At 37.0% G+C, this 21,619-nt stretch overlaps 1 protein-coding gene across 2 annotated transcripts; it reads right to left on the bottom strand.

Annotated features, from left to right (window-relative positions):
* Nucleotides 1–625: 625 nt before the first annotated feature.
* On the bottom strand, nucleotides 626–19,855 carry YEATS4 (YEATS domain containing 4). 2 transcript variants are annotated; one of them, XM_047742246.1, is made up of 7 exons: nucleotides 19,576–19,853; nucleotides 17,044–17,163; nucleotides 13,967–14,033; nucleotides 13,752–13,846; nucleotides 8,486–8,578; nucleotides 8,308–8,395; nucleotides 626–1,282 (listed from the first exon to the last, which is right to left on the bottom strand). In XM_047742246.1, exons 1-7 carry the CDS (start codon nucleotides 19,624–19,626, stop codon nucleotides 1,113–1,115), a joined length of 684 nt encoding a protein of 227 aa, XP_047598202.1. In that variant the 5' UTR covers nucleotides 19,627–19,853; the 3' UTR covers nucleotides 626–1,112. The 2 variants fall into 2 exon arrangements, with proteins under 2 accessions (XP_047598202.1, XP_047598203.1); XM_047742247.1 differs by lacking the exons at nucleotides 13,752–13,846; nucleotides 13,967–14,033 and having other exon boundaries at nucleotides 19,576–19,855.
* Nucleotides 19,856–21,619: the final 1,764 nt, after the last annotated feature.

The raw sequence follows: 21,619 nt of genomic DNA, 5'->3' as shown, positions 1-21,619 counted from the left end.
TAAGACCACAGAGACCTTTGCACAACCTCATAATGCTTGTTAAGTGCCACAACTTAAAAAATAAAGCGACAAAGTAAATACTCAAAGTAACTAACCTATGGGCAGATAAAAAGCATCAAGTGCTAGAGGAGATAGAGAATACAGAATCCTTATATTAGGTAAAGGCATGGTTGCCATTAACTAATATTGTTACATGTTTCCCAAATTACTTTTCTACCTGTTGTTGTCCCTAGGTTGCCTAGAAAGATCAGCCTATGTGGCCTCAAGCACTACTACAGGTTCCAATCAGATGAGTCCAAAAGTATAGGGCTCACTATGTGGATTTTAACAGGAGGCTAAGGAAAAAGTAGAGAAATTAGGGGTCATATAGGAAGCTGATACATAGCAGCTTTGTATGTGTCTTTGGAAAATATATGAGGGATTAAATATTTTTCTACATGAAAACAAATGACACTGTGGTAGTGAGGCAGAACAATACTCAAAATATGATGTTTGCCATGTCTATGCTACACTGAGTGCCAGTAAGAGATGTGTGGTCACAGTATAATGGGAGATACATTAATTATAATGAGAGCTACATACAGGTGGTTCATCAAAGAGGAAGAAACACAACCAGAGGCAGACACAAGATCTGTAAACTACATTTATTGAGTACTTACTGGGCAGTGGTACAACCGATACAAAAGAGTTAGGATGGGGACAGGTAAGAACTTAAAAAATTAAATACACATGTTAATTCACCATCTATTTCTACCAGGAAAGTACAAAATTTGTACAACTTATACTTTATTATGAAACTGTGATGCCTGTCAAAAGGATAAACTATATATACAATGCAAAAATTCTTTTTAAATTGTGCTTAACATCATTAGAGTTACCCCAAAATGGGTTGATAAATGCCTATACAGCATTCATTCTTATTACCCACATCTATTTCACCTTAAAGATTGCTTGAAAAGTACAAATCCTTTGACCCCCATTGCTGGGAAATCTGTGGTCAACACCTACATGTGTCGTTTCTCTAAGAAACACCATGGCATTTGCAGTCCATCTCTCCCTTAAAGTCCATCATATTTTCAGCTTAGCTTACTAGCAAGTTCTCTTAGAACTATTTATATGTCTTTTGTTTGATCATCTTCTTCAAGTTTCCTGATTTCATTTTTTAAACAATTTATAGTTTCACGACTTGCCTTTAATCTCTCCTTAAGCTCTGCAATTTCAAAGCTTGTTTTTTTTTTCGCAGCTTCTAATTTTTCTCTGGTTTTCACTTCAAGTTCTGCAACTGAGGAAAACATTTTTATTGAACATTTTCATTTTTCTCACATGTCTAAGGTATGTCAGAGAGTAATAAATATGGCATTTCCTTATGTCAGTTTCCATGATGAAATATAAACAACTTAAGATACATTAAATATAGGGAGGGAAGTAGAAAGTCTTAAACTCTCACAAGAGAATCTAAGACACTTTCTACAACTGAGAATGAAATTCTGGTCACTCACAATTTATTTCACAATTAAGATGTTAAGATATAATGTCCTTGTTTTTCTCTCCACATACATATGTGGCATATAATCCAAGAGACATCCAGCCAATTAGAAGAGATAATAAACACAGTGTTCTTAAATGTATGTACAGTAAAGATTACATAAACAAAATCATGCTGGTAAAACAAACCCCTATTTAAAAAAAAAAAAAAAGGTTTTATTTACTTATTTGAAAGAGAAAGAATGAGAGAGAGAACGAAAGGGGGGAGGGTCAGAGGGAGAAGCAGGCTTCCCGCTGTGCAGGGAGCCCAAAGTGGAACTGGATCATGGGACCCCAAGATCATGACCTGAGCTGAAGGCAGTCACTGAACCAATTGAGCCACCCAGACGCCTAAACCCATTTATATATATATATATAAAATTATTTTTTTAATAGCAATAACCACCTAGGTCTAAATTCCAGCTGTACTATTTACTAGCTGTGCCACTCTAAGTTTATTTCTATGCTCATTTCTCATTATATTATGATGAGATATATTATAATGGGACTACAACAAATACCTCATATTATTTGAAAAAGATTTTTAATTTTTTTTAGCTTCTAGTTTTAATTGTCTCATTTAGTATATTTTATGACCTATTTCTTTCCCCCAAACTAGTCTTAATGGTTTTACAGAAGTTCTGGAGATAATGTGCTCTTAGTTGAGGTTTTCTATTTTCTTGGTGCTCGTGGAATGACTCCTACTGGTATTAATGACCAGCAAGTAAAGAGGACTTAGCATCTTAGTAAGGAGACCTGTAAACTTTCATTTTTAGTTTATACGAATACTTATATTAAAAAATTTTAAATGAATTAATGTACATAAAATATCTAGAATACTGTCAGGTGCATAAAATGCCTTCCGAACTACAATTATGACAGAGAAACACTAAATGATATTTAAAACATTCTAGCTGGTCACATAACAAATTACTAAAGAAAATACCAGTACTGCAAAATAGAACACAACTATTTAAATATCCCACTTGGATAGTGTAGTATTATGTTTTACAAAGAAAAATGCCTACTTTTTGTCCAGCATTTCCCTCTTGTGGACATTTCAGGTAATTGCTGCTGATGACTATGAAAGCACAGTTCCTTTTTTTTTTTTTTTAAGATTTTATTTATTTATTTGACAGACAGAGATCACAAGTGGGCAGAGAGGCAGGCAGAGAGAGAGGGGGAAGCAGGCTCCCCGCTGAGCAGAGAGCCCGATGCAGGGCTTGATCGATCGCAGGACCGAGATCATGACCTGAGCTGAAGCAAAGGCTTTAACCCACTGAGCCACCCAGGCATCCCCACAGCTGTACTTTTGATGAGCACTAATTGGAACCAGCATGGTTTGGTGTGTGGGGGGGTAACCCTTTGAAATCAGAAAGACTTCAGTTCAAATACAACCTTGGCCCCTTATTAGCTAAGTGCTGATACTTCCTAAATCTCCCTCAATCTAGTTTCGATTTGGTACGGTTCAAACTGTATTTCTCAGAGAATATCTGAGGATTAAGTAATAAATGTAAAGCATGTAGCACATTAAAAACATGCAATAATATTTATTTTGTTTATGGCCAGTGACTTTCTTTTTATGATAAATTTTATAATACAGGTAAAATTTTATATTGCCAAAACAATTATTTTTCTTTGTAATTTCTTTCACTGCTTTTAACTTTGAAAATTATTTTTGAAAATAGAGGAGTACCTATATATGATACAAGATTAAAAGGCTGTAAATGTAGATAATGAAAAAAGTTTCTACCTCTGCCCCCCCACCCCCACCAGAAACACCAATCAGTGTTTCTTCCCAGAGATAATCAGTTTGGGGATTCTTTGTTATCTTTCCAGAAATATTTTGTTCATAGACAAGAACACATCTAAGTGTGATTTCTTCTTACCCCCCAAAACAAGTGGTATCCTACTATCTACACACTGCTCTGTATCTTGCTGCTTCACTTAATATTATGTCTGAAAGCCCATTCTGTATCCTACAGCTGTCTCATTCTTTTCATGGCTGCAGGTGACTTCACCTAATGGACATACATAACTCATTAATCTGTCTCCTTTGACATACACTGAGTATTTCCATTTTTTCTTTCATAAACAATGCTACGGTATATGCTATAATTACTTCAGTATATTTGTGGGATAATGAGTACACTTGTAGGACAAATACCTGTAAGTACAATTGTTGGGCTATATGTACTTGTAACTTTGAAGGAATGCCAAATAACTCTTAAAGGTTCTATTACTTTCCAATCCCACTAGCATTATGTCTGTTTCCCTACTGTAACAATCTCTTGGTCTCTGTTACCCTGAAAGGTTAAAAAGGGTATTTCAGGGTATATTTAATTTGCCTTTCTCTTTTTCCTACTGAAGTGGGCCAATCTTTTTATGTTTAGGAGAGACATTTCTCCTTCCCTTTGCATGGATTGTCTTTCTTTCCTTTGCTATTTTTTTTTTTTAAAGATTTTATTTATTTATTTGAGACGGAGAGCACATGAGCAGGAGCAGAGGGAGAAGGAGAAGCAGACCAACCACTGAGCAGGGAGCCTGATATGGGGCTTGATCCCAGGACCCTGAGATCACAACCAGGCCAAAGGCAGACGCTTAACTGACTAAGCCATTCAGGCGCCCGCCTTTGCTAATTTTTCTAGCACATTATTTGGCCTTCTTAAAAAACTGAGGTATAAGTGACATATTAGTTTCAGGTGTACAACACAATGATTCTACATTTGTACATATTGCAAAATGAACATCACAGTAAGTCTAACATCTGTCATCATAGTTACAAATTTTTTTTCCTGTGATGAGAGCTTTTAAGATCTCTTAGCAACTTTCAAATATGCAATCAGTATTGCTAACTACAGTCTCCATGCTGTACATTACATCCCCATGACTTATTTATTTTGTAACTGAAAGTTTGTGCCTTTTGACCCCTTTTAGCCATTTCACCAACCTCCCACCCCCACCTCTGACAACCACCAATCTGTTCTCTATGAGCTTTTTTTTTTTTTAAAGATTTATTTTAAAGAGAGAGTGGGCATGTGAGCAGGAGGAGGGGCAGAGGGAGAGGCAGAAAAGCAGACTCATTGCTGAGTGCAAAGCTCAAGACTCTGAGATCATGACCTGAGCCAAAATCCAGTCAACGCTTAATCGACTGAGCCACCCAGGTGCCCCAGTTGTTTCTGTTTTTGTTTTAAGATTCCTCATGTAAATAAGATCATTTAGCATTTGTCCTTCTCTGACTTATTAGCATAGTGCCCTCAAGGTCCATCCATGTTGTCATATGTGGCAAGATTTCCTTCTTTTTAATGGCTGAATAATAATATTCCATTGCATATTTGTATCACATTTTCTTTGTTCATTCATCAATAGACACTTAGGTTGTTTTCGTATCTTGGCTATTGTAAATAACACTGTAATGAACATAGAAGTATCTATCTCTCTTTAATTTCCAAGTTAGCATTTCTGTTTTCTTCAGTTAAAGAAGAAACTGCTGGATCATATGGTAGTTCTATTTTTAATTTTTTTAGGAACTTCTATGCTGTGTTCTGTAGCAGCTGCACCAATTTACATGCCCACCAACAGTGCATCAGGGTTCCCTTTTCTCCACATGCCAACAATTGTTAGTTCTTGTCCTTTAGCAAACAGCCATTCTAACAGGTGTGAGGTCATATCTCACTGCAATTTTAAGCTGCGTTTTCTGAAGATTAGTGACAGTGAGCACCTTTTCATGTACCTGTTGGCCACCTGTATGTCTTCTTTGGAAAAATATCAATTCAGATCCTGCTCATTTTTAAACTGGATTGTTCCTTTTTGCTATTGAGTTGTAGAAGTTCTTTATACATTTTGAATATTATCCCTTTACCAGATATATACTTTGTAAATATCTTCTTCCATTCAGTATGTTGCCTTTTCATTTTGTTGGTGGTTTCTTCTGCTGGGCACAAGCTTTTTAATTATTGGCCTTTCTTACTGATGTGCAGGAGCTCTTTATATATTAAAGAAACTAGTCATTTGTGATAGGAGCACATTACTTTTTCATGGCTTATCTGTCTTTAGACTTTGTTTAGAGTGCTTTTTTACTATGCAACAACTTTTATTCCCTTGCTCCCTCTCTCTCCACATCAAACAAAAAACATATACTAAGTGAAAGGCACTTTGTTAGATGCTGGGGTGAGGTAGACAATAGATAAGAAAGGAAAATGCTGTACAGTGTCATAGGGAGCTATGAGAGCAGACTGGATTCATACCAGTGTGAAAGGGTGTGTGTATCAAGGAAGACTTCTTGGCAGCAGTAAAATCGAGCTGAGTTTTAAAGAATGAGAAAGGAATTAGATGGATGAAATAGACATCTCAGGCCCTGGAAACAGCACATACAAATTTGGGAAACAACAAGCAGTCATTACAACAGTTAACAGGTAGTTTTAAATCTAGCCAGGAAGACCTAATCCAACTTATTTGTCAAAAGGACAGCATACACTACAGATATAGATTCTTGTTGTTTGGTTTAGTCATTACACTTTATTTTCTGACCAATCATAAGACTGCAAAGGGCACGATGTATTTGGAGGAAGACCTAATTCGCAATGAGGATTGTAAGGAAAAACATTTAAAAACTTATTTTAGCTTATTTCAGTTTTCTATTTCCTATATATTAAATGCTTATAAAAAGAAGAATTTGTTTTAAACTTCTAAATTAAGCCTCAATTTAGAGTAAACAAATCCAAAGAGGACTATTATTTTTATAAAGCCAATATAACTTACTGGTTAGAAGAACAGACTGTAAGGCTTTTACACAGAGATAAAACAAACAGATAGAACATCGATATCGATAGAACAAACAGAACAGCATGGATTCAGGTTATTGGGTGATTTGAAACAAGTCATTAAGTCTCACTATGCACTAGGGCCTTTATCCCACAGAACAGGGCTAATAGTAGCATCTTCTTCCTAGGGTTGTTATACCCATAATTCAAGAAGTTCAGAAATGTAAAACACTTATCTACTATACAGTAAGCTCTTATTAAGTGTGTACTATTGTTCTAACTATTCCTTGTAGAAGCAATTATTATTATGATTAGCTGGATCACTGTGCTTGAGCAAATCTCCATGAATTTATTAGCAGTAATGTTTTATAAACTTTCAATACGCTTCATAAATGTATTCTCTGACCTGATCTATAAACTCCACCAAAGGTGTTCCCTACCCTCCTGTTTTTCTCCCTATCACCTAATTACTAACTTATACTTTACTGTTTTGTTAATTTAGTGTTTACCTTTCTCTCAGTAGAGTGTAAGCTTTAGGAATGAGGGATTTTTATCTGGTCTGGACACGGCTCTATCTTCAGAACCTAGAATAATGTCTTGTATATAACTGGTGCTCAATATGTACCGTAAGCAAATTAATGGATGATCAAAGAACTGAACGAATGGTGACACAAATGTTAACACAAGGATGGCAAATAGGTATCATCTTGAGTACCAACTGCAAATGACTGGCAGTAGCTGCATGGAGAGATGTGTAAGGGATTCTGACACCATCTCAGCTTAGAGGGAAAATATAACATGACTAATTATCAACGTGTCATTCTAGTATTCACCACCCCAGCATTAACCTGAAACTATGTGAAATGGCATAGGGTAAACAAAGAGAGATAAACTAGTTCACAGTACAGTAGTCCCCCCTTATCCATGAGGAACATATTCCAAGACCCCCAGTAGATGCCCGAAACCATGGGATAATTCTGATTTCTATATCCATTATGCTTTTTCCTTTGCATACAGACCTATGATAAAGTTTATCAATTAAGCACAGTAAGAAACTAACAATGACTAACAAAATATAATCATTTTAATAGCATACTGTCATAAAAGTTACATAAATGTGGTCTAAGTATCTGATTGTACTATACTCCCCCTTCTTGTAATGATATGATATGATAAAATACCTAAGTGGTAAGATGAAGTGAGGTGAATGACGCAAGCCCTGTGACACAGCATTAAGCTACCACTGACCGTTTGACAATGTGTCAGGAAGAGGATCACCTGCTTCTGCCCCAGTGTTGACCATAAGTAAATGAAACCTCGAAAAGTAAAATCATGGATAGGGGATACTACTATATACAAAAGTATACAGATGACCCTTGAACAACATGGGTTTAAATTGCATGGGTCCACTTATACATGGATTTTTTTTGGTCAGTAAATACAGTATGGTACTATAAATGTATTTCCTTTATGACTAACATTTTTTCTCTCTCTTATTTTAAGACTAAAATCTATAATATACAAAATATGTGTTAACTGACTGTTTATCAATAAGGCTTCCAGTCAGGAGTAGGCTATTAGTAGTTAAGTGTTTGAGAAGTGAACAGTTACAGAGATTTTTGACCATCTGTGGGTACAGTAGAGGAGGGTGGTCAGCAGCTCTAAACCTGGTGTTGTTCAAGGGTCAACTATAATTATGTTCTGCAAGGTTCTTCACAGATTTTATTAGCAAGCACTAGTAAACAGAAAATGACTGACGGGTTAAGCAAAACTAATGGAAAGCTATACTAAAATGTAATTAGGGAATAAAAGACCGTATTTCAGAGAATGTGAGACGCTACTTTGTGAACAATTTAAAACATCCTTCTTAGAGATTCTATAGTAATACATATATTTTCTTAACTCCTAAAAAATTTATCTTTATATATCTTTAGAAAAAATTTAAGTCACTAACCATAATCCTTTCACCATTATAGAATACATTATATTTCAGGATTAATTATGAATTCATGGCACTTACATTCTGTTTCATGCTTATAGGCTCCTAATGTTAGCTGACGAGATGTTGTTAATAATTGCTGCATCATTGCTGTTGGGTCTTGAAATATCTAATGGGATAGAATGAAAAAAAAGCCCAATAACTTCAAAGTTCTACAACTTAAAATGCTTTTAAAATTCTCATTATAAAATCCTCTTACCATTTCATCATAGAACTCTGAAACCACTGTCTTTTTTCCCAGCATTGCATTGGTGTCTGACTGAAACAGCTTTAATAAATGATAGAGGGTTACCTGTGAAACAAAAATAGATGTCACATCTGGGCAATGGTTTTCATCATTGTGAGACATCATGATTTCTGTAACTGAATTAGAAAGCAGAATTAGTTAACATGTCAAATTCAAGATCTTATCTCAACTACAAGTTACTGTGTGGCAAATCACTCAAATTCTGTACTTTTATTCTGTACTTTTACTTTCCTATTAGGTATTATTATCCATCCACATCTACTAAACATGAATGTTTTAAAGAGGGTAGGTATGGATGTCAGAAAACATCTCTACAGAGTAACTATGTAGAAAAATAACATGAAATACAACTATAGAAATTAAACTGGAAATTCACTAAGATATTAACTTTTTTACTTACACAAGTGAAATGAGATTAATTTTACAGTTATTCTGCCCAAGATTAAAGTTTATAAATTTGCAGGGGGAGGAAAGATTTGACACTTTCAAAATAAATAACCAATACTAAAATGCTCAGTGAAGGCAAGATTATTTTCTCTGGTGATCTATAATATTATTACACAAATAACAGAATAAACAAGTTTGTCAATGATAATTCACTTTGGTAGAACCAACATGTCTTCAAAATACACAGAAACAGGTATAATAAGACATCAAAGGAAAAGCTTTGCAGCACAATGTGTGATTACTTGAGCAAAATAAAACCTAGCTAATAAAACAACAGAGTTGATATTAAAGTTGCAGAAACCAATCCAGAGGCCTCAAAGAATTTTCCAAAAGGTTAGCTTAAATAATTCTAAGAAGCATGCATTATTGCTATATTTAAAAGCAGACAATTTGACGAGCTTCTCACGTAGACAGAAAGGAGATGAGACTACACAAGTGGAAAAACCGTAATAGAGAAATTCACAACATGAAAACTCAAGGCAGAAAGCAGCATTACAGGTTGGAACCAGAGGAGACAGGGGGGATTCCAAGCCCAAAGTCGACAAGTACAGAAATCAAGAATGCTGTGTGGTGGCAGGGCCCATTAACCTCCCTTCTCCCATCACTCAGACATGAGACAGCACATCCTCCTGTGAAATTTAGATGTTTTTATGCAAACAATCAAGTATGAGGTCAAAATAAAGATATTTTCAGTAGCAATGGCTGTGAAGGTTTCTCGGGCATTATTTCTGAAGAAATTCCTCTAGAGAAATGAAAAAAGCCTGAAACAATGAAGAAAAAGGATCATTTGTCATCACATAACGAAGTGACAGGTACTACTGAAAACTGAAAAATCCGAACTTGGAGATTCAAATATGTGAGATGCATGGGAGTAATTTCTAGAGAAACAGAAAACAATCATTGTGGTTTTCCTAGGGAAGGGGCCAGAGGTGGGAGAAAGATGTTATGGGTTGAACTGTGTCCCCTAAAAAGATATGCTGAAGCCCTAAGCCTCAGTACTAGTAAATGTGACCTTATTTGGAAATAGGTCTTTGCAGATGTAATAAAGTTAAGATGAGAGTTTTAGCTAAGACCCTAACCCAATATGACTGACTTCCTCATAAGAGACACAGAGACAAGGAAGGAGAGAAGCCAGACAACAATGGAGGCAAAGATTTTAGTTATGCCACCAGAGCCAAGAAACCCTCTGGGCTACCAGGAACTAGAAGATGCCAGAAAGGATCCTTTCCTAGAGGTTTTAGAGAGAGCATGGCCAATACTTTGCCTCCAGAACTGTGAGAATAAATACCTGTTGTTTTTAGCTACTCAGTTTGGGGTGCTTTGTTATGGCAGCCCTAAGAAACTCATGCAGGAGACTTGTATTTTTTATTTATTTATTTAATCTATTTTATTTATTTATTTATTTATTTATTTTAAGATTTTATTTATTTATTTGACAGATCACAAGTAGGCAGAGAGGCAGGCAGAGAGAGAAGGGGAAGCAGGCTCCTCGAAGAGCAGAGAGCCCGATGTAGGACTCGATCCCAGGACCCTGGGATCATGACCCGAGCCAAAGCAGAGGCTTTAACCCACTGAGCCACCCAGGAGCCCTGTATTTTTATTTTTAAAATCTTTTTTTAAACCATGTACATACTGTACTTTTATAATTTATGAATGATTTAAAACTGCATCATAAAACTATCCTTCCTTGAACTTATTATTCAGACACTTAGAGGCATTCATGTAGATGCAGACAATGAAAAATGTCAAGACAGATGTCTCTAATTTTAAGGGGTGTTTGAAGATTCTTAGATCAATGAAAATGCCTAAACTAGACACAAAGATATTTCTAGGAATAAAAACCCAAGTTCAGCATTTTGGTTTTTAGGAACAATCATTCCTTTTATAATGATTTGGTCTATAATCTATAATGGTTTGATCTATAGATTTTTAATCTATAACCGGGTAACAGGAATAAATCACATGTTACCTGTGCCTGTCTTTATTATTTTAAATAAAACATCATGACTTATTTTAAAAGAGCCAACAATTAAAGGGATGCCTGGGTGTCTCAGTCATTAGGCATCTGCCTTTGGCTCAGGTCACAGTCCCAGGGTCCTGGGATCAAGCCCCGATCATTGCCAAGCCCTGCTTGGCAGGGAGCCTGCTTCTCCCTCTCCTGCTCCCCTGTGCTTGTGCTCCCTCTCTCAGTTATAAATGAATAAAATCTTAAAAACAAAACAAAACAAAAAAAAGCCAACAATTTAAAAAGTGTAATGGTTTCATTATACTAAAAGAACATGAGACGCAGTTTTGGGGTGATAAAATTCAGGCCTGTGTAGCTCTATATGGAAATCTATTCAATAAATTAATCACTGCAGAAGTACAATAACCACTCTTTCCAAGAGTGGATTTTGAGAGTTGTCTCATAACAATGTTATATGATATAATGATTTCTTTCAGAGAATTACTTTCCAACTGGGAGTGATGGATAGGACAGATGACGAACAGGCAAGTAAGACAACACATTCTCAAAGTAAAAATGAATTCAGGTAATCTTACAAAGTTAAAAAGAATTTCTGCACTAGTAGCATTACTGATTTCTTTTCCTTCTCTCTCAATATCTGCTGTATTTCTGGGTTCTATCCTTCCTAATAGACTATTTTCATTAAGGACAGGAGCAGAATCTCATCTTTGTATCCTACGCCTTGAACAGTATCTTGGCAAGTAATGGATATTTAATAATTTCTTGCCAGATAGAATATAATGTCTGTTGCGAGTATTCTAGAAGAACAAAAGAATGATAGGACATCTGAAAACCTTATCACATGGAAAACATTTAAATGAGCTATAGATGTTATTTAGGAGAAAAGAAAATGAATATATGAATAGTTATTGGTAAAAAGTCCAAGGTGGAGCTTTTTTTCTTTTTTTTTAAGATTTTATTTATTTGACAGAGAGAGAGAGATCACAAGTAGGCAGAGAGGCAGGCAGAGAGGGGGAAGAAGGCTCCCTGCTGAGCAGAGAGCCCGATGCGGGGCTTGATCCCAGGACCCTGAGATCATGACCTGAGCTGAAGGCAGAGGCTTAACCCACTGAGCCACCCAGGCGCCCCTAAACTAGAGCTTTCTTACCACCAGAACTACCCCAGATCTGAATAGGATCTTTCACTTAATTGACAAAGTCAATAGTTTCTCTACTGAAGACAGCAAGCCCGAACAAGACTCATTTGAAAGACTGCCTAAAGGAATTCCTATGTAGGAGAAGTATGGCCTATACCTATGGGTCCTAAGTCTTACTGTGCACCAAAATCACACAGGTTATACTGGCCTCCTTCCAAACCTACTAAATCAGACTCTCCAGGGGATGGGGCCTAGGAGTTTGAATTTTTGAAAAACAACTCCAGTATCTCTGGTGCAGTCCACTAGGAACCAATTCTCTGACTACAGGCCCAGGTCATAGCTCTGTTAGAAGCCCATACACTTTTAAAAATGTAATCTGATTATAAAAGTATAAATGTTTGGTGCTAAAGGAATGCACTGAATCTATCAAGATGAAAATTAATGGTGATGATCTGAAACTGGAGTTAAACACCAAACACACAAGTGGAATGGGAGCTATAACTGAGTTGTAACCCTATGGGTTTACAAACAAAACAAGCTGAGTAGTTTTAGTCCAAAGGAAGGATAATGCAAAGAATGTGAGGTCTGAATGCAAATAAACTGGGTTCAAAAACTAGCTGCCACAGTTAACTGTGTTTCTGAGCATATGACTTTATCCCTGAACCTTAGTATCCTCATCTCTAAAATGATGATATCCTCAACCTCACAAAACTGCTGAGGGATCAAAGTGAATGTTTTGAGGGACTTTTTACATTATCAAGCAACAATCTGGTAAGAAGAGAACAAAAGAAAAAAAATCAGTGGTTGTAAATAAAAATTCATGCATAAAATAAAGCTGCTAGTAGTGATAGCAACTTAAAAAAGCAAAAACACTGTTGCTAGGGTTTTTAACTATAAAAACCAGATACTCTCGGGCGCCTGGGTGGCTCAGTGGGTTAAAGCCTCTGCCTTCGGCTCAGGTCATGATCCCAGGGTCCTGAGATCGAGCCTCACATCGGGCTCTCTGCTCCGCAGGGAGCCTGCTTTCTCCTCTCTCTCTCTCTGCCTGCCTCTCTGCCTGCTTGTGATCTCTGTCAAATAAATAAATAAAATCTTAAAAAAAAAAAACAAAAAACACCAGATACTCTCATTCTGAACAGCAGATGGACTCATCTTGTTTATTACTAATAATCAAATAATATTAATGAATTTTAAACTTTTTTTTTTTGAAGATTTTACTTATTTGATAGACACAGCGAGAGAGGTCACACAAGCAGAGGGGGTGGGAGAGGCAGAGAGAAAAAGGCTTCCCACTGAGCAGGGAGCCCAATGTGGGCTCAATCCCAGGACCCTGGGATCATGACCTGAGCCGAAGGCAGATGCTTAACAACTGAGCTACCCAGGTGCCCTGAATTTTAAACTTCTGCTGTGGTAATCACATGATTCCATGGTTTCTTTCTGAGAAGTGTTCACATTATATCCCTTCTTTCTATAACTGAAAAATAAGTTTTGAAAGGTACTTCCCATAAAAATGAAAAACCTTAACTCATGGCAAAATACACCATGCTATAAGCTTACATAAAGTGTATCTGAATAAAAATGTCAATATATAACAAACTATTCATTAAGTAAGTTACATTTTCACAATTACAAAAATCTATTGAATGTTTACAAGGATTATCATTACTCACAGGTCTCTCATTAGGATCAATGAAAAATATTTTGATGATTATTTCAAATTCACCCCATCCTGTTTCAGTAATTTCATAGGGAGGTTTAGTAACAACTGAAGAGAAAAAAAAATAAAACAATTATAAATTATAAATTACTGGTACAGTCTCCTACATCTTTTTAAATTTGTTAAATAAATTTTATATTATGAATCAAAAAACTGTACTGTACCTACCTCTTAAAGGATTGCCATAGCTTTCATGTAATTTAAATTGGATTTTCTTCACATATGCTGACATATCCTGAAATAGAGGAATTAGTTCTGTCATCTACATATAAAAACTACAAGGAAAATACACTGAGTATTGTACCTAATTTCATAAAATATACTTTCCCTCAAATATTACGGAATCTAATTTTATTTTCTTTTCTTTTAATTCCAGTATAGTTAACATACAGTATTTTATTAGTTTCAGGTGTATAATATAGTGATTGAACAATTCCATGTATCAACCAGCGGTCAACATGACAAGTGTATCCCTTAATCCCTACTGGAATCTATAATTTTCTAAAAAATGTGAATTATACCTAGGTTTGGTTTTTATTTTAAACAAAGGAGGCCTGAGTTGAATTCTTTCATAACGTAATATACAGGAACGTACATATCCCTAATTTACTAGAGATTTTTATATATCTCTACAATGCTCTAAAAAAGTTTAAATATATAAATATTTATATTTATTTTATAAATCATATATAAATTAATATTATATAAAATATATGTGTAAATATATTTTATGTATATTACATAAAAATATTGTCTATAAATATAAATAATAAAATAAATTTACACTTATTTATATATTAAATATAAATATTGTTTTTATTTAAATATAAAAATAATTTATATAGACTTAAAATTTTTATGATTTATATATAAGATATATATTATATATGATATATATTATACATAATAAAATTCATATATTTAAAATTTTATATAAAATTTATATAAATATAAACATAATTTATATTTAAATATAAAATAATAGTACATTTCCAATATATTTTATAGAAATAAGAATATAAACTAAAGCACATCTAAGAATTAAGCAACTTTAAACAATAAAATTATATTACGTAAAGCTAAGGTCAACTAAACTAAGTAACCTAAAACCATCAGATATAAGACTCCTCCTTTTCCTAATCTTATTTTGAAGCACAGAAGTACATTCAGTAGTTCTGACACATAAAGGGATACTCCTAGGGCAAGTGACATTTTCAAAAAAAAATTTCACTGCAGAAAAATAAGAAAATGCAAAACTGAATCAGTCACACCTGACACTAGTGTTCATTAATCTTTTTACTTGCTTTTGCGAATTTTTTTCATATGATTATCTACATTTTTTTAAAATTGGGGTCATAATGATATACTAACATCTGCTTTGACCACGTAACATTATATTTTCATCATTTTTTGAGGCAGCTTTTCATAAGCATATTTGAAGATTCTTTGGCAATATTTTCTTTCGTTTTTTTCTACAAATGACCAATACCGGGTACCAAATACTACAATGGTAAATAATAGACTCTTGCCCTTATTGGGAGGGAGTAGACAAGAAAATCAGCCATTTCAATGTAATCTGTGTTAGGAGGGCAATAAGTGTAAGTTCGTAGGGACGGCATCTAATTTAATTTTTGGAGATTGAGAGTAGTTCAGAAGAAAATACACTTAAACTTGGACCCAAGGTAACAATAAGAATGGAGTAGATGGGAAGGAGTGAATGAAGACATTTTAATTAAGAGTGTCCCTTTGGGAAACTGAGAGTAATCTAGTATTGATGGAATGTAGGGTATATGATGAAGCAAACACAGCAAGGGATAAGGCTGTAGGCACAGAACTGGGAAAGACCATGGCAGGCCTTTTAAAACCATTTTATTTATTTAAGATTTTATTTTTATGTAATCTCTATTCCCAACATGGGGCTCGAACCCACAACCCCAGATCAAGAGTCACAAACTCTACTGACTGAGCCACCTAGGTGGCCCTAAAACACAATAGTTTTAACTTTATCCTAAGGGCAATAGTCACTGAAGGTTTTCTGTTTTGTCTTTCTAAGTAACAGCTTTATCAAGATATTCATATACCACACAATTCATCCATTTATAGTAACTCTTCAATGGTTTTCAGTACATTCAGAATTGAACAACCATCCCCACAATCAATTTTATAATGTACTTATCATACACAAAGAAACCCTATACCCATTAGCACTCACTCCTAAATCCCTCTTCCACCCATGCACTGGCAACCACTAATCTATTTTCTGTGTCTATGGATTTGCCTATTCTGGACATTTTATTTATTTTTTAAAAGATTTTATTTATTTATTTGAGAGAGAGACAGTGAGAGAGAGCATAAGAGGGGAGAAGGTCAGAGAGAAGCAGACTCCCCATAGAGCTGGGAGCCTGACATGGGGCTCGATCCCCCGACTCCAGGATTAAGACCTGAGCCAAAGGCAGTTGCTTAACCAACTGAGCCACCCAGGCGCCCTATTCTGGACATTTTATAAAAATGGAATCATCCAATATACGGCTTTTGGTTTGGCTTCTTTCACTTACCATAATATTTCTAAATTTATTACATGTGGTAGCAGCACATTTCAGTACTTTATTTCTTTTTCCTGCCTAGTAATAGTCTGTTGTATGGATACATCACATTTTACTTATCCATTCATCAGCTGAAAGATACTTGGATTGTTTCCATTTTTTTGGCTATTATGAATGCTCCTGCTACAAACATTCATATACAAATTTTTGTGTGAACTTTAAATGGTTTTAAATCTACAAATATTCATTCAATGAATATTTGCCGAATACCTACTATGTACTGACTGTATTCCAGGCATTAGAGATTCAGCAGCCAAACAAAATTACCAGCAGCCAGATTATAGTTTGTCTTTCACCTTCCTGATGGTCTTAATACCAAATTGTTCCTAAAAAGTATGAACTACCCTTCCTGAAACACCTGATTAAATACGAAGCTAACTTAAGACAATGATTGGAAGATGTGTTGTGTTTATAGCATGGTTCTTGTTATCATAACTTTAGTTAGAAAACGTTACTGGAAAATTGATTTCTACTAACAGTTATGTGAAGACAACTCTCACTTTATTCTTTCAACATCTGGGGGATGACATTTCTACAATGTGACAATTTTATAACCAGAAAGTTATCTATAATATTACAATTTATCTTCAATCAAAAACAAATGGTAGCTTCAAAAAAGTTACAGGAGAAACAAGTGCCTACCTCATTTCTATATGGTTTTACATACACTGTCCACTGATGGGTGTGCCCATCCTCTTCTCTTTTCTTTCCAAAATACCGAGCAACATTACCATAAACTATTGGTTTAACGATAGTAACCCCCTAAAAGAAAAATAATTTCAACACCAATTAATATTGCATCATTATCCAAATATACAGAATAAGAGCTCTGAAAACTTGTTTTAAGGAATGGCAAGCAATCTAAATAATTAGTTTATATTTATATAAATTTATATAAATATATTTATATTTATAACATGGATTTCTCTCAACAAATCAGTATCAGACAATTATCTTCATATTAACACAAGTAACTAAACACCAGATTAATTACAATGTCTCCATTTTTTAAATGTCTATTTAAATCATGTAAAATACTTTGATTTTTTTGTTTGTTTGTTTTGAAGAAAGGCTCTTTATTTACAAACTTTAAGTCAATCCTTGGGAATTAAGACTGCCAATTGACTGCCATCCCCTGATGGTAATAATGTCCTGATTTATCAGCTTACGGCAGTGTTTTCCAAAACACAGTACAAATATTAAAGGCAGTCTGGGAGAGGATTTTAGGTGGAATTAGGGCAAACATTTCTCATGATTACTCATGTATTAAGTTCTGAGATGTAAGTTCATGTTTCACATCACATCTGGTAAGTGTAGATGTGGTGACTATTGCCCGATTATCACGAAAAGGAGACAAAAAATTTCAAGTGAGGAGAAAACGCTGAATATTGCACATGAAATTTGAGACTAATTGTTCAACAGTAAAAATGTATCTGAACATCAAAGAGCACATATTACCACATATTAGAAGTGCTGTGCCAATGTACTCAACAACTTATAAGAGAGGAAAAGCAGTGAACAAATGGAAAAACTTTCCATTTTGGTTGGAAAATTAACAAATCCAGTCCCTATTAGCCTCAAGTTAGTTCAGAAGAAAGCAAGCAGTTTGTATGAGAATTTAAATAATCACAGTAAGTGCTACTTGACACTTGTGGCAACAACAGAAGGGGCATCACATTCAAGGCATAAGGATAATGAGGCAAGAAGGAATAAATGAGCATAAGGAGCACTGGTGTGGGGAATAGATAAGAGATCCTGCAGCTATGACTGTGTTGCTGAGTGGATTTCCTCACGTGATGCAAACGGGGTTCATCTGTCAATAGACTTTCTCACTGAAGGAAATTAATCTAAATTGGGAAAAGATGCCTACAAAACCACATAACAATCATCAAGAATGAGAAATCCCGAACTTTAAAGCTTTACAGGACTAACTCACACACATTTTTGGTGGAAAAGCATTTGAAGATTACAAGCCTAATTTCCTCAAATCACTTTGGACTTTTTGAACCTTACACAATTACAAGTAGAGAAAGTTCCACAAGTTCTCCAAAAGCTAATGTCCCAACCCCCTTCCAATCAGTCCAAAACCTTGCCCAAAGTTTGGGCAAGATATGTATTTATTAAGTTTCTGGTACTGTAAGTTTTACCTGACATCTTTTCCGTTCTATTAAATTTTGGTAGTTTCTGAAATTTTCCAAAAACTTCTACTTTGCATGTGGTATTAAAGCACTGTGCATAATAGCTGTATACACATAGAGTCAAAATTATGTAAAAACAGTGTGACACTGATAAGGACACTGATAAGAGTAACTAGATTGGTGCAAACGCGCGTGATTTCTTTTAAAAAAAAAATTTCCTTTCTGCAGTAAATATAAAATCAGAAGGCGTAAAAACAGGTGTTCTATCAAGAACTCGAAAACCCTGCCTTAAAAACTCATGTGCCAGGGGATGTAGGAAAGTGGGAGGGAAATGTGTCAGTGTCAAACATTATGTTAGGCTCCACGTTAACAACTTTCACAACAAAAAACTCACATTTACTGAATGTTCTCGATGTGCGGGCCAGTGTTTGTTCTCTGCGTGCCTTGCTTAATACCTTGGCCGAACCTTTGGGGCTCTGTGGACATCATGAACTCGGGCAAGTTTTCTGAACTTTTCTACACCCCTCCCCCACCCCGCAGTTCCTTCAGTTCTCGCACTTGCACGTGTTATGAGGGCAAGCCTTTCTAAAGCTGCTGCAAGGACAGAGTCACAGAATCGGGTAAGGCGCTTGGCTACTGTGCTTGGCACGGTTAAGCGCAGAATCCAGTGTCTGCTGTTATTACCCTCACAATCAGGTGGATGGCACCCCCAGTTCACCGGTGACCTGGGCTGGCAGAAGAGCACCAAGCCCTCAACGGAGCTCTTTTCCTCGGCAACAACGTCCAGTTCTCCCCCAAGCCACCACTGGCTTTGGGGGCGGGGAGGGAAAGGGGTTGAGAGGCGGTCAAATCGCGGCCAAAAGTCACACTGATTTTCCCGCAGCGGCTTTGACTGGCTCTCCATCTAGAAACCACCGTTTGGAACCCGAGCTGAGAAGGCGCGAGAGGGAAGCCACCGTGCCCTCCCCACGCAGCGCAGGGCGGAGCCAGAACCTGAGAGCCACTCCCGGAGGGGAGGTGCGTGCCGGGCACTGACCTTCACTCTCCCGCCGGAGTCAGGCCCAAATTCGGCCATTCTCTTGAACATATTGTCCTACGGAAGAAGCCGCCGCCGCCAGGGAAAGAGACGGGGGCCGGCGGGGTCGCCGCTCCCCTCAGAGGCCCCGCTCCTCCCGTGCGGGCCCAGGCGGATGGCCTCTGGCGGAGTGAGGGCGAGTCTCCGGGGCTCGCGGCGCTGAGGAACGGCCAACTCCTCGCGGCGGGCAGCGTCCAGGAAGCGCGTTTAGTCCCGCGCTGTGTAGAGCCCAACGGAAGGAGCGGTGGTGGCGCCGTGCGCAGGCGCGAAGAGGTGGCGCGCGGAGGGCGCAGGCGCCCGGCCGGGGCTCTGCAGAGGGCGGGCTTCGGTGGCGGGAAACCGCTGGAGGCCGGGCGGTGGGGTTACCGTGAGGACCCGCTGGATAACTTGGATATGGAACAACCGAGAAGTCGGCTTTTGGAGCCAATACCTTATCATCCCTAAAGAGTGAGGATTTTAGGGAGCGCCTAGGTGGCTCAGATGGTTTAGCGTCTGCCGTTTGGTTGGGTCATGATCTTCAGGGCCTGGGATCTAGCGCCAAGTTGGGCTCCCAGCTCAAGGGGGGGTCTGCTTCTACCCTCCCTGTGCCTCTCCCCCTGCTTGTGCTCTCTCTCTGAATAAATTTAAAAAAAAAAAAAGTATTTTGAAATAAAGTTAAACTCTATTCGCCTGCCCACAGCTTTTCATTGTATTCATCCAGACCTCTGGGGTTGAATGGCTTCTTATTTAATCCCTTTATCTTTGCTTTCTTTGACACTCTTGAGTTTATTGTCCAAGGTCCATAACTTGACACAAACCTTCCCCCTATAGCCTGTTCAGTGGCACCCATAACTGCGCAGATTACCTGCACTAAATTAATGAAGTCAAATCAACTGAAGCCTTAGATGCTTGCCAGAAGTTCTCGCTCCTTTTTATCCCCTAGTTACTTTAAAATTTTACCCAGTCTCAAACCTCCAACTCTGACATCAACCCGCTCATTCTTATCAGATGACTGCATGTAATCTCATAGAGAAAACAAACCTCCACACCAGAAGACCTAAACACAAGCTTTGGTTTGCTCAGTATCTTCCATCCCTTTTCTTCTGTTTAAGAGAGAATCTTCTTTCAGTTTAAAAATAGTTCTTCAGTCTTTTTTGCTTCTTCAAGGATTTTTTTCCCCATCAATCATACCCACTCCACCCGTATCTTCAGCTTTTCCTCTACTTTGGCTTTTTCCCATAAAAGTTAGGTTTAAATCTTTCTCATTGAATACAGTATGGGGGGAGGGGGGCTGGCTGGCTCAGTGGGTTAAGCACCTGACTCTTGGTTTAGGCTCAGGTCACGATCTTAGGGTTGTGGGATCCAGCCCCAGTGTTGGGCTCCATGCTCAGCTGTGAGTCTGATGGAGATCCTCTCTCTCTTCCTCTCCTCCTCCCTCTAAAATAATTAAATCTTGAAAAAAAAAATTGAAAAAAACAGTATGGAGGTTCCTCTAAAAGTTAAAAATAGAACTACCCTTCCACAGCAACTTCTTTCAAGATATGTCTCTGAAGGCAAAGGAAACAAAAGCGAAAATGAACTTTTGGGACTTCATCGAGATCAAAAGCTTCTGCACAGCAAAGGAAACAGTCAACAAAACAAAGAGGCAACTCATGGAATGGGAGAAGATATTTGCAAATGACACTACAGACAAAAGGTTGATATTCAGGATCTATAAAGAACTTCTCAAACTTAACACACAAAAAACAGATAATCATGTCAAAAAATGGGCAGAAGTTATGAACAGACGCTTCTCCAATGAAGACATACAAATGGCTATCAGACACATGAAAAAATGTTCATCATCACTAGCCATCAGGGAGATTCAAATTAAAACCACATTGAGAGGGACGCCTGGGTGGCTCAGTTGGTTAAGCGGCTGCCTTCGGCTCAGGTCATGATCCCAGAGTCCTGGGATCGAGTCCCACATCGGGCTGCTTGCTCAGCAGGGAGCCTGCTTCTCCCTCTGCCTCTGCCTGCCACTCTA

The sequence above is a fragment of the Lutra lutra genome, chromosome 8 (assembly GCF_902655055.1).
Source record: "Lutra lutra chromosome 8, mLutLut1.2, whole genome shotgun sequence".
Taxonomy (NCBI): Eukaryota; Metazoa; Chordata; class Mammalia; order Carnivora; family Mustelidae; genus Lutra; species Lutra lutra.
This window is presented reverse-complemented; position numbering and strand designations above follow the sequence as displayed.